The sequence below is a fragment of the Diadema antillarum genome, unplaced genomic scaffold (genome assembly GCF_040938485.1).
Source record: "Diadema antillarum isolate AM-2024a unplaced genomic scaffold, OU_Dant_1.0 seq00000998_RagTag, whole genome shotgun sequence".
In the NCBI taxonomy this organism is placed as follows: Eukaryota; Metazoa; Echinodermata; class Echinoidea; order Diadematoida; family Diadematidae; genus Diadema; species Diadema antillarum.
In genome coordinates this window covers 1057769-1071408 of record NW_027271836.1, presented here as the reverse complement: position 1 = coordinate 1071408, position 13640 = coordinate 1057769, and the positions used below count along the sequence as shown (strand labels likewise).

Here is a 13640-nt window from a genome sequence, read left to right as displayed (position 1 = left end):
GTTGGAAAGGATTTCTTATCGTATGTTGAAAAAAAAATAAGCCTTAGATAGCACCAGAGAGCATCTAAAACTCTAGGAATTTGGCGCTTCGCACACATCAACTTTGAGTCTCCGTTTGCTAGGGGTTTTAGGCGGGAGAATCTCCAGATCAGAAGGTGTTTTGGGTTGGAGTCTCTGTAACTGTGTATGATATATATTTCCTAAATTATGCGAATAATATTATGAAGTATAATTATAATTCTATTAATAACAATGAAGTACAAGATGAAGAGGGTTAGCATATTCCTGCGTGCTTTGGCAGAGAGATCACACCAAGGAAATTCAAAGTCTTTTGTTATGATAATGAGTTTGGCACCCCAGTCCCTATAAATAGCAGGTATTCCCACTATTCGACATCTTTTCAAAGTATACGAGGCAGTATCCAAACATTCACACGATCACTCAACGTCAGTCTCCACTAACATTGAACAGAATACGTATCAACAATTATTCATCCGGATCAGTCATATATATCTTACAGGCATGAAGCCAGACAGTAAAGTAATGAGCCTGGTCACGGAAGTTGCGACCGCAGGTAGTATGGCAAATGAGTTGACAGTTTCTGTGACGAGAAGAGAGAGGGAGGGTTATCAAACAATATGTTATGAATCCGCAACGCGTTGGGTGGGACCCTCTTCATCTTGTACTTCATTGTTATTAATAGAATTCTAATTATACTTCATAATATTATTCGCATAATTTAGGAATTCTATTACATAACACTTCGTACAAGCTTTCAGAGGGTTAGCATCTTCAAAGTAATACGCAGAAACTGTCAATTGAGATATGTTTCAGGCAAATGAAACAAAAAACTGCTGTACATGGGCGTTCATGATAGGTCAAATTTTATTCATGAGAAATCTGAGTAGTACCATGACAAGGTGTATGTTCCGTATGAACACATGATCACAAGGAGGAAAGAACAGTATAATTTTGTAACAGTATAGTAACTATGAGTTACATACGTATCGTGTCCCCCATCTTCCTTATAACTTGTGAAGATGAGCTGAGAATGGTTGAAGCGAATTTTGCTTCTTGAACTGGCTTAAAATAAAAATCTCGAAAAGTTTTGGCATTGGCAACTCCTCAATGGTAATGCCTTGATTAACCCGTTGAGGACGAGTCCCGAGTATACTCGGGCAGGGGTCTATGGGAAATGCGTGTTGTGGCAAAATCAGTCCGTTCTCAACGGGTTAAAAGCTGCAGTACTCGAGGCACTGCGGTAAATGTGAGCAGAAAACCGATGTATCTATGCCTGCTTATTCAATGTGCCCTTTTACCACCTAGACAGGGTAGAAGTGATTACTTCTTTGTGAGGTTTTCTAGAAGAAATAAAAAGTTTAGTCACAACGTGAACCTGACGCAAGGGTTCTTTTCGACTTAAGTACTTCATGAGCACTGATAAAACACACAACTTCTCGTTTGTGAGGAAAGAAGACAATTCAATAGATTGGTTGGCAATACCCTTCTTCTGTAGTTGTTTTCAATTGACTCAACCACTTGAAAGACTGTACTGTCATTAGGAATTGACATTATGTAATGTCCAAAAAACTCAGTCTGCAATCTCTGTGTTGAAACAAGAGTCACCAGGGCAATCAAATTCTCGCTTAGAAGTAACAGGCTTGCATTATTACCTAATGAACATAATTGAGAAACTTAAGAAATGTGGTGTTGTACCGTGGTTTGGGAGGTTCTACCTTTCAACACAGGTACTACAAACGGGTGCTTTCCCACGGAAAACCCGTCAGAAGAGGGCAGCACAGATGACAAGGTTGATCGATACGAATCTACCTTATTTTCCCTAACACATGCTGGTAAGACAAACATTAGGATATTGGTGATGGATGAACTAAATGGCTCAAGTGATTGTTTGCGGCATCAACTAATCCACTGCTTTCAAGCGGAGTTATAATGTTTTTTGGTGTTGTGCCATGAATTTGCGATGAGCTCGGAAGTGTGCTCTGAAATTCCTAATTTTGTGCTCGCCAACGTTCGCTGAGATAGGTCAGGCAGGGAGGTGGGAAGAGATATCTCCCTGGGTCAGGCGAGTAACCTCAGCTCGGGCATTGGAATGGGAAGGGGAACCAGGCAGTCCCCTGGTAGGAGGGGTGGGGCTGCCAGGATCGCGGGTGAGCGGGAGCCACGATTGTGTCCTCCACAAAGGGGGTGATCGAGACTGCTCTCTGGCAGTTAACCCGTTCCATACTGAATTCTGAAATCCCCATGGACTTAATACACAAACCACCAGGTTCCCGAAGTGAATGGGTTAATGTTGTCCCTGCGGACTTGGGAAGGACCCTGGGAAGTGGGCAAAAACAAAGTGGAGGAAAAACATAGTAGGGATGTAAAAATTCCCATGATATTGAAAAGGCATCGATAGCCTTAGGGGTCTTGTTCCCAAGACAAGTAGGTAACCAATTTCCTATTGGCACTGGATGTGAAAAGATCAATTTCGGGTCTGAAGGAAGGTATAGATAAGAGCAACGAAAGTATATATCAGGACGAAGACTAATTTAATTCTTCATATCTCTCCGAGATAGATTAATTATCTGCTTCTATATGAGCAACACCAGCCAAGTGGGAAACAGATAGCCAAGAGTAGCGACCCAGCGACCACGCCCAAATGTCATATGACAACTTATTAAGTAATGGAATACTACCACTCATTTTCCTGACGTAACGGACAGCTGCACTGTTATCTGACTTAATATGAATGTGTTGCTTATGGGAGGTGTCGCACAGGGAGGCAAGGCCTCGATGAATAGCCAGTAATTCTAGCGCATTGATATGCAGATTAGCTTCCTCTCGAGACCAGACACCTTGAGCAAAGGAATTATCATTTACACAGAGTGTACCCCATCTTGAGGTGCTGGCAGCTGTACGAATATTGTCAATGGATGACAGGAAAGTCGATGCAGGACCCAAATTCCTTGCATGGCAAGGGAAGCCACCAACGAATTTCTTCAATGGCATTATTGTTTATTGAATTAAAGAGATGCATCAAAATTACCACCCGATTCTTGCACTGCTTTGGTTCTGCACGACTCTAGAACACGATAATGCCAACGACCCGCCGGTACGGGGTCAAATGGAGAAGAAAGAAACCAATGAACTTTGCTATTAATCTCGAATTTTTGTCGAGGGGGACGACAAAATAGGATGCCCAAGATTCCTGATCTTGTCATTTTTTTTTTTTTTTTTTTTTGTCTAGATGGCTCGCCACCAAATTAAAGCCTGAGTAGGTCGGAGATGTTGTGACTTTCCAAAATTAATGACAATCCCAATGATGCCAATAAATCCAAAACACAGTTCGTGTTAGCAATACTCTCCTCTTTAGAGCGGGCAAACAATTAAAATATCGTCCAAATTATTCTCATGCCTCTGCTTCTAAGAGAAGCAATAACGGGTTTCATTCTTTTAGTAAATACCCTTGGCGCTGAACTTAACCCAGAGGGTAAGCAAGTAAGACAATAAAAACGACCATTCCACGTAGAACAAATATTTTGATAATCTTCATAAATAGGAATGGAAAAATACGCATCCTTGAGATCCAGTGACGTTAAGTAGTCGGATTGCATTGATTAGGATTTCTTTAACATTTCGAAAAATTTCCATCTTGAAATGCTCATACTGAACGAACGAGTTCAGATTTTTCAAATCAATGAAGGATCTGAGATCCTCGGTTTTCTTTGAAACTGTGAATATAGTGGACAGAAATGAAACTTCCCCTGGGGAAATTTCTGATGTTGCCCCTTTCTGGTTAACAACGAAAGAAATTCCAAATTAATTGCCGCATTTTCCTCCCCCGACAGCAGTAATTGAGGAGGACTAATTTTTGTTGGGATAACCGTCAAATAAGATCTTGTAACAACAAATAGTGTCTGAAATCCAGGGATCAGAAATAATGAGAGACCACGTCTCATTGAAAAATCTGAGTCGTCCCGCATGTAAACGGGGACTTGCTAGTTTTTCTACATTAGATGGTGCGTTGCTGGAAAATATGATGGTATGTTTTATCCACGTGCTACCGAACGACCGACGATGCGGTCGGTCGGAGAAGGTGACTTTTTGGCCCACGCACGAGGGGCGACTCGCCAGCATTTTTCATGTTGTTTGCAAGTCTTTCTCAAATAGCGTTTTCCCTACGGAGATCGATCTACTGCATAAATTAATATGCCCCTGTACTTCTGATTGAAAGCAAGTTTGAGCTCCTCTCGGGTCTCATGTTCATCTCATACGAGGATTTTACCGCACAGAGTAACTCCGTTGACCGCCAGTCAAGCAACGGCGGCTGAATGGACTGACCGTTGCTCCCTAGCTGCTGTCTGCAGCTCCCGGGTGATTTTAGCATTTAAAGGGAACATTCACTGAATCACCGTCTTTTGCACTTCTGTCAGCTGGACGGTTTTCCCGGGGATCGAGGTGCACATTTGCTCCTCGACTCTCGGTGCACACACCGAAAGGGGGCGTCGAAGGCGTCCTGTACTGTAGTGTATGGATTCTTTTTCCACGCTCTCCTTTCACGGGGGCAATGTGACCGCCTTGTCAGCTGAGCGGTCAATCCATCAGAAACTGCGGGGCCGAATTCCTCAGGGCTTTAATTCATACAAATTGTCTGCTTCCAGCTCTATGAGCTGGTCGCCGAAGCGGCGTTTGCACTGCCTCCCACGGGCTGTGCTGCCTGCACTAAGCTCTCGAACTCCGCCTTCGGGTCCGAGCTGAGCAGGTGAGTGGTTGCAGAATTCTGGCTGATTGTCTCCACAAAGTGCTCAGTAAATCAACTTCGCGGTCACACCGCGAAGGAGCCAGTCTTAAGTGCTCCCGCATGCAGCGCATGGCAGGCTGGCTCAGAGGTTTTGGAGACAGACATCTGTCCATCCATAAAGCGAGATAATTGGGCCGATAAACGTTGAATCTCACTCTTCTGCGCCGAAAGATTAGACTGCAGCTCTACCTGATATACAGCCCCGTTACCGGCGGCTGTGAACCGTTGTCTTCTGTATCACTCAGGTTTGTCACACGTCGAAAAAGATCAGTAAACGAAGCTTATAACGCACAGTTACACTGTGCAAGCTAACTCTCTGCCGAACACACGAAGAAAAGATGTCGAATAGTGGGAATACCTGCTATTTATAGGGACTGGGGTGCCAAACTCATTATCATAACAAAAGACTTTGAATTTCCTTGGTGTGATCTCTCTGCCAAAGCACGCAGGAATATGCTAACCCTCTGAAAGCTTGTACGAAGTGTTATGTAATAGAATTATTACAGAGTGCAGTATATATGTTTTTATGTTATAATGGTATTTTACCTGCATCATTACTTGATCATTACTTAATCATAACTATGGCACAAGAAATTGTAGAAATTTTTACTTACCTCAGATTCGAACATCCTCCTACAAAAAGTTAATATTTTATCAAGGCTCTCAAATCTGGAATTTTATCCACTCTGATGTGAAATGTCAGAAAACTGTGACAAGTTTTAAAAAAGCTTTCAAGTGTATTTTACTTGAAAGGTATTCTGGAAGTTACCAATATCATTTTCAGAATTTTAAAGAGATTTGCATGTTAGGGATGTGTTTGTGAAAATGGCATCTTGTGTATTGTTTATGTGCTGGTGTATGTTTTTTGTCAGTGTATGCCTGCGTGGGTATGTGTGAGTGTATGTATTATTGAAAGAAGACATGACGCTGTATTTACTTTTCCAGGGTTAGTTTTATATAAGGCCCATTGCCTTCTCACTAACCCCTTCACTTGATATCTTTGGTTGTTTGTTTGTTTGTTTTTTGTCACATTGTCATGTCATACTTGTCATACCATTGTCACATTTTGCTGTATGCATGTTTTATTAAGTGAAAATAAATAGAATGAATGAATGAATGAATGAATTGTATCGAAAGAAGGTGCCTCAACCTTCAAAGAAGTACATGCATCACTCACTTGATGTGCATCCTCTCCTGAAGATCCTCATCAGCTGCTTCCTATGTATGGTGACAAGAGTAATAACTACACCTAGGATGAGACCAGTCACCAGACAGCTTAAAAATGCAATCCATCTCCCATCACCTGCAGAAGACAAAACATCAAAAGAGCAAATGACACAAAAGTTGAATGAAAGGAAATCACACAGACAATAGAATTAAAATTATGCAGAATTCATCACAACTGGCTAAGATAATCAAGGAAAGTGTCCACTCTTGTTCCGCGTAATATTCACATCAACTATACTATGTCGAACCCAGCACATGGCTTGAGCACACAGAATAGTAGACCACAGCATGAATAGTAGAAACAAAAATTCTTTTGTGAAAAGCAGCCTTTTAATGTCATATCGAATGTTTGTGGCTGAATCAATCACTTGCACATTGACACAAGATCATCAATCTCACTAGATACCCTACACTACACTGATCCACAGCATGAAAACTTGATTGCAATATGCAATTTGTATGTACAGTACCCTTTACACACATTGTATGTTCACCATTGGTTAAAATCAAATGTCACTGGCAAATCAGTACCAAAGTTAAACACTCAGTCGCTCTGCATCAACAGGTCTTAAATAAATAGAATAAAATCACAAAATGAAAAAGGAAAGGTTTCTGATATCTTCACAAAAGTATCGTTGGTTGCCATAATAGCAAATAGTTGGCAGCAGCATTATCAATGTATGCAAATTAGATAAGGTACCATGTATATGTGTAATAAAGTAATCATGTCATCTCAACTTGGTAAGTAGATCAAGAATAACAACTAGAAAAGCACTCTGAGAGGACAGACCTTGGACCACCAAGCAGTTCATTTCCACCACTTATCTTGTTCTTCCATAGAAATCAGTGATTTCCATCACTATGCATGCTGAAAATCACCTAATTTCCCAATATATAGGAGCCTTTTATTTTTGTCATCAGCTTCCAGCTGAGCCTCGCATTGCCTGAGCAGAGCAAGCACATTAGTGGGCATATGCAAACCTCAATTACGCTCAGCTTGAACTCCAAAGTTCACTGACCCTACCTAGCTGCCAAAATATTTAAAAATCCTTCAAAATTGCATAAAAATTCCCGGATCAGCACCAAAATTCCATCATCTGTTCCTTGTGTCATTATTAATCTTCCTGTAAAGTTTCATCCAAATCAGTTCACAACTTTTTGAGTCATTTTGCACACAGACAAACCAACCAATCACCGCTGGCAAAAACACAACCTCCTTGGCGGAGGTAAAAACAAGGCAAGTGCCAAATTGTATCTCGCCCATTTGCGTACAAGAAATTAATATTTTTCTAACTCTCAGAAGTTCATTGATCCACCTAAGACCTTTGACCTTGTGATGACCTTTAATTCCCCAAGGACAAGGGACATCTACCTTCCAAGTTTGGTCACAAACGGACAAAGGGATCAAAAGTTATGAGCCATAATCAAAACGCGCCATAAAAACTTAACACTGGGCCCTAAAAGTTTGTTGACCCCTTTCTGTGACCTTTGACCTTGTGATGACCTTCACCTCCCCAAGGGACATCTACCCTCCAAGTTTGGTCACAAACGGACACAGGGATCAAAAGTTACGAGCCATAATCAAAACGCGCCATAAAAACTTAACATTGGGCCCTAAATGTTTATTAACCCCTTTCTGTGACCTTTGACCTTGTGATGACCTTCACCTCCCCAAGGGACATCTATCATCCAAGTTTGGTCACAAACGGACAAGGGGATCAAAAGTTATGAGCCACAATCGAAACGTGCCATAAAAACTTAACATTGGGCCCTAATAAAGCTCGTTGACCCGTCTGTGACCTTCACCTCCCCAAAAGACATCTACCATACCCCTTTCCCGCTGCCCGTCTCGGTGAACCACCGAGAGGTTCCCCGGTAAATTCACTGGGGAACCTCTCGGTGAAAGTTTCAGTGCCCTCGTTTCACACTGCTCTCGGTGAAACTTTCCCCTAGACGGGTTTTCTGCTCGCAACATGGGTGATCTTATGTACTTGACTTTGTTGTGCATCTGCGATTTGGTTTTTTCGATCCCATGTTCAGCAAGTTTTCTGAGGAGGGACTCGTACGCGGCAGCGTCAGCCGACGTCCCGCTCAGTTCTTTGTTCATTGCTGCCTCACTACGTAATTGAAGTAACAGTCTCTCTTCGTCTTTGGTCCACGCTCCAGCCATTTGCAAAATTCCCTCAAATTTCAACAGCACAAAATATCAACGGATTTCTCCTGCACACTGTAAACCCAGCACTTGACGAGAAAAGCACAAAATATGAAAAAATCAAGCAAGAGGCGGACTGTATCAGACTTTACTGGAAGAGTTAAGAGCTAGACACTAGAGGAAGACAAAGAAGGAGGAAGCATCAAATCGATCAAGTACACTGTAAACCTATATCAGCTTTGTATACACGGCATGCTAATTAAACAATACAATGCACAGCAGCACGATGCAAAACAATGGCGTCGCACTGTGAACGCCACATTGCACACGCAACGACATACTATGTAGTGTCGTGTGTATGTTTACAAACACGAATTACTAGTACCCTGTACGTGGATTTGGGAGGTCGAGTGCGCGCTAGCTAGCTGAAAACGTGTGCATGACCAGAAACAAAACATGACCTTTGACATAACTCTGCATATTTTCCCCGGTGTTTCACCGAGACAACCTTTCACGCTGGGCGCTCTCGGTGAACCACCGGGTGATTTCCTGTTGAACTATCGGTGTTTACCCAGGACGCTTCTCGGGTAAAAATTGCCCAAAATTTCATCGGTGTTTCACCTATAGGCTTCCCCTAGGTTTCAACCGAGTGATCTTTCACACTGCAGGGTTCCCCGGGTGCCCCCAGGTGCCCCCGGGGAAGATTTTCTTCAGCGGGAAAGGGGTATTAGTTTGGTCACAAACGGACAAAGGGATCAAAAGTTATGAGCCATAATAAAAATGCACCATAAAAACTTAACATTGGGCCCTAAATGTTTATTAACCCCTTTCTGTGACCTTTGACCTTGTGATGACCTTCACCTCCCCAAGGGACATCTATCATCCAAGTTTGGTCACAAACGGACAAGGGGATCAAAAGTTATGAGCCACAATCGAAACGTGCCATAAAAACTTAACATTGGGCCCTAATAAAGCTCGTTGACCCGTCTGTGACCTTCACCTCCCCAAAAGACATCTACCATACCCCTTTCCCGCTGCCCGTCTCGGTGAACCACCGAGAGGTTCCCCGGTAAATTCACTGGGGAACCTCTCGGTGAAAGTTTCAGTGCCCTCGTTTCACACTGCTCTCGGTGAAACTTTCCCCTAGACGGGTTTTCTGCTCGCAACATGGGTGATCTTATGTACTTGACTTTGTTGTGCATCTGCGATTTGGTTTTTTCGATCCCATGTTCAGCAAGTTTTCTGAGGAGGGACTCGTACGCGGCAGCGTCAGCCGACGTCCCGCTCAGTTCTTCGTTCATTGCTGCCTCACTACGTAATTGAAGTAACAGTCTCTCTTCGTCTTTGGTCCACGCTCCAGCCATTTGCAAAATTCCCTCAAATTTCAACAGCACAAAATATCAACGGATTTCTCCTGCACACTGTAAACCCAGCACTTGACGAGAAAAGCACAAAATATGAAAAAATCAAGCAAGAGGCGGACTGTATCAGACTTTACTGGAAGAGTTAAGAGCTAGACACTAGAGGAAGACAAAGAAGGAGGAAGCATCAAATCGATCAAGTACACTGTAAACCTATATCAGCTTTGTATACACGGCATGCTAATTAAACAATACAATGCACAGCAGCACGATGCAAAACAATGGCGTCGCACTGTGAACGCCACATTGCACACGCAACGACATACTATGTAGTGTCGTGTGTATGTTTACAAACACGAATTACTAGTACCCTGTACGTGGATTTGGGAGGTCGAGTGCGCGCTAGCTAGCTGAAAACGTGTGCATGACCAGAAACAAAACATGACCTTTGACATAACTCTGCATATTTTCCCCGGTGTTTCACCGAGACAACCTTTCACGCTGGGCGCTCTCGGTGAACCACCGGGTGATTTCCTGTTGAACTATCGGTGTTTACCCAGGACGCTTCTCGGGTAAAAATTGCCCAAAATTTCATCGGTGTTTCACCTATAGGCTTCCCCTAGGTTTCAACCGAGTGATCTTTCACACTGCAGGGTTCCCCGGGTGCCCCCAGGTGCCCCCGGGGAAGATTTTCTTCAGCGGGAAAGGGGTATTAGTTTGGTCACAAACGGACAAAGGGATCAAAAGTTATGAGCCATAATAAAAATGCACCATAAAAACTTAACATTGGGCCGTAAAAGTTTTTTTGACCCCTTTCTGTGACCTTTAACCTTGTGATGACCTTCACCTCCCCAAGGGACATCTACCATCCAAGTTTGGTCACAAACGGACAAAAGGATAACTAGAGATTGTAATTTGTCATCACTGACAAATTAAGGTGATCCGATCTTTTTTTTTAATCAAAGATTCGAGTCCTGATACTGCAAAGTCTCAGCTACAACATATTAAAATCTGAGAGAAATTCACCGAAGCATAAGTAAGATAGTGCTCGATAAAGAGAGTCATGTCAATTTTCACATCTAAAAAATTCCCTCCCATAGAGATAACACGTCATAGCTAAGATAGAAAAAGAAGCACATATGACCTTTGACCCCACTTTGCACAGACAAGATGGCATCTGAGCAAAAAGTGGTTATTTTATGAAATGATCCCTGTAACATGGTCTTTACGTGTGCAAAATATGGGAAAGATAGGACATGTATTCACCAAGATACAGGATGAAACATCTATGACCTTTGACCCTAATTTACATACCCAAGATGGCGTCTGATCAAGTAGTTGTAATTTTATGAAATAATTTTCGTGACATGAACTAAACATGTGCAAAATATGAAGGTGATAGGGGCTGTTTTTCTTGAGTTATTGCAAAGAAAGTTGCAAAAAGAAAGAAATATTTCAATACATCGAAGATAAACTTTAATTTCAACCAAGTTTTTTTACGTGATCCCGACAACGTATGAAAAAACGAAGGGCACAGTTACGATAGCCCTACATCTCAGCTACAACATATTAAAATCTTAGAGAAATTCACCAAAGCATAAGTGAGCTAGTGCTCGATAAAGATAGTCATGTCAATTTTCATTTCCATAAAAATTGCACTCCCATAGAGATTACACGTAAACTGGTCAAATTTGACAAGGTTACCTTCAATCCATTTTTTCGAGGTGATGTCGTCATCAAATCAAAATTGTTTAATTACATTTATGGAAGAACATTTCATAAGCTACAACATATTGAAATTTGGGTGAAAATTGGCAAAGGATTAGTGAGATACGCTCGAGTAAACTTGAAATATGATGACGTCATTTTGAAAATTTACTTTTTTTACCTTATTAAGAAATTTGATATCTTTTAATCATTTTATCAGCATAGCCAGCCCATGAAATGACATGTACAACTCATCACCTTTCAGAATATGTAAAGAAAATGGGGGGTCACCGTCCATCCTGACGAGTGAAATCCGATTTAAAATTGGCGGTTTTTTGGCATAGTTGCACTGTGTATCCCCATTGACGCACGCGCGGAATTTTGAATTTGACGGGCCCGTATGACGTCATATTGAGTTGGATCGACTTGAAACTTGGTAGAAATATTCCTTGAAATTTCGGACATCCGATCCGTGTGAAAAAATTGAAAATTTCTATTTCATATTAGCTGTGCGTGCGTATATGTGCGCGCGCGTACGCGTCCGTCCAATTTTTTCAATTTTTCAAAAAATGCTCCAAATGGTCTGAAACGTGTGCAAAAAAAATTTGAGCTGGATTTGAGCATACAAATATTTCAACGCGCGCGTACGCGCGCGTTTTGAGATAAAAATGAATTTTGAGAATATGAGTAGAATGCGCTTGACTTTAAATATATGTGACGTAAATTTCATTGAAATATTCCATTCCATTAATGAGATATGCATGAAAATGTGTTTTCATATAATGACGTCATAGTGACGTCACGGTCGACTGATCACTATGATTTTACTTGCGCTGTCGTCTTTGCGACATGATACATACAATTTGTATATGGTATAAGTCTGACATTGAGAGGCAATGCACTTTCTGAGCTAACCTCTGCACAACTTTTGAGGAGAAATAAAGAAGAAGAAGAAAAACAAAGAATCCGTACAGATACAGAAGGTGATCCGAGAGGATACTCGGATCACCTAAAAAGTTATGAGCCATACCCATACCAAAAAAGAATACCATCCGATAGCCATCGGATGATCATCCGATGGTTATCGGATAGCATTTGGGCAGTGATTTGGTAGCTATCAGCAATCACCCGCTAGCCGATGTCTTCCTGATAGTTTCTAACCCAGTTATCAGCAAGACATCGGCTAGCTGATTGGCCAATCGATAACTATCAGGAGCACATCAGCAAACTTGGTTTTTGAAACAGCTTCTCACCTAACCATCGGGAAGACATCAGGTAGCTGATGTCTTTGTGATCGTTTCTAACCCAGTTATCAACAAGACATCGGCTAGCCGATGGCCAATTGATAACTATCAGGAGCACATCAGCAAACTCGGTTTTTTAAACAGCTTCTCACCTAACCATCGGGAAGACATCAGGTAGCTGATGTCTTACCGCTGATGGCAAAGCATCAACCATCAAGATGACATTGGCAAATAAAAACAGTTATCAGGAAGCCATCAGAAAACTTGTAGTTTCAAAAATGTGATCATTTGTATCACCAGGAAGACATCAGCAAACATAGTCTCTGAAACCAGGAGTTCATATACAATATATATTTGTGTGTCATTAAGGAAATTTATGGGCCAGGCCAAGAGACTGGGGGAGAGACTGTATGGGGTGATGATGACCTTGTGGTCAGACCAATGAGGTGCCCACCTCCCTGGTTAAACCAGCTTTGAAATAACCGTTGGCCATCATCATTCCTACACCACTCCATGCACAACTCCAATAGGGTCTATGTCTCTCCTCCATCATTCTTATCAGCAGGTAAGCAAGTTTCTCATTTTATCCCATATTTTAATGTCACACAGTAACAGAATGTCCTAACTTTGTGTGAAAACTGAAGAGCCTGCAATTATGGTGGATCAAGTGTAGCTGCAATGTTCAGTATGAGCCTTATAGTAGTATCCAGTGTCAGCTAGAAGATGATGAATCAACATGATTACCCGGTACCAACTGAATGGTGAGTGATTGTGAACCCGCGAGATGTTACAGGTAGTCTCTAAAAGGACCAAGCAAAAAATGTTACATAGTATCAGGAGTGGAGCCTAAACGTTTTTGCATCGGAAATTGTGTCAATTAACTCCTGCCATGTGATACGTTAAGCTCCATGAGACATATTTACGCAAATTGCTATGAGTGGGACTGTGTGTGGTTGTGCACTGGATATACCTGCGCAATGGTAAGTCTTATACCGATCGGACTTTGAGATATTGGTGGGAATTAATTGGGTTCTAGGAACAGTACCCCCTGGAAAACCACCCTCCGGATAACTACCACCCGGATAATTACCCCCCAGGAGAATTCCCCCCTAGGGCAACTACCCCCCCCCCCCCCCCCCCCCCCG

The 13640-nt window shown here is 42.1% G+C and overlaps 1 protein-coding gene across 1 annotated transcript in view; it reads right to left on the bottom strand.

The window, feature by feature from the left end:
• LOC139742391 (uncharacterized) overlaps nt 1–13640 on the bottom strand; it is a 60664-nt gene that overhangs the window by 5650 nt on the left and 41374 nt on the right. Inside the window, exon 4 of the mRNA XM_071652966.1 lies at nt 5982–6107. Coding sequence (XP_071509067.1) covers nt 5982–6107 — 126 coding nt within the window. The remainder of the gene's footprint in view (nt 1–5981; nt 6108–13640) is intronic.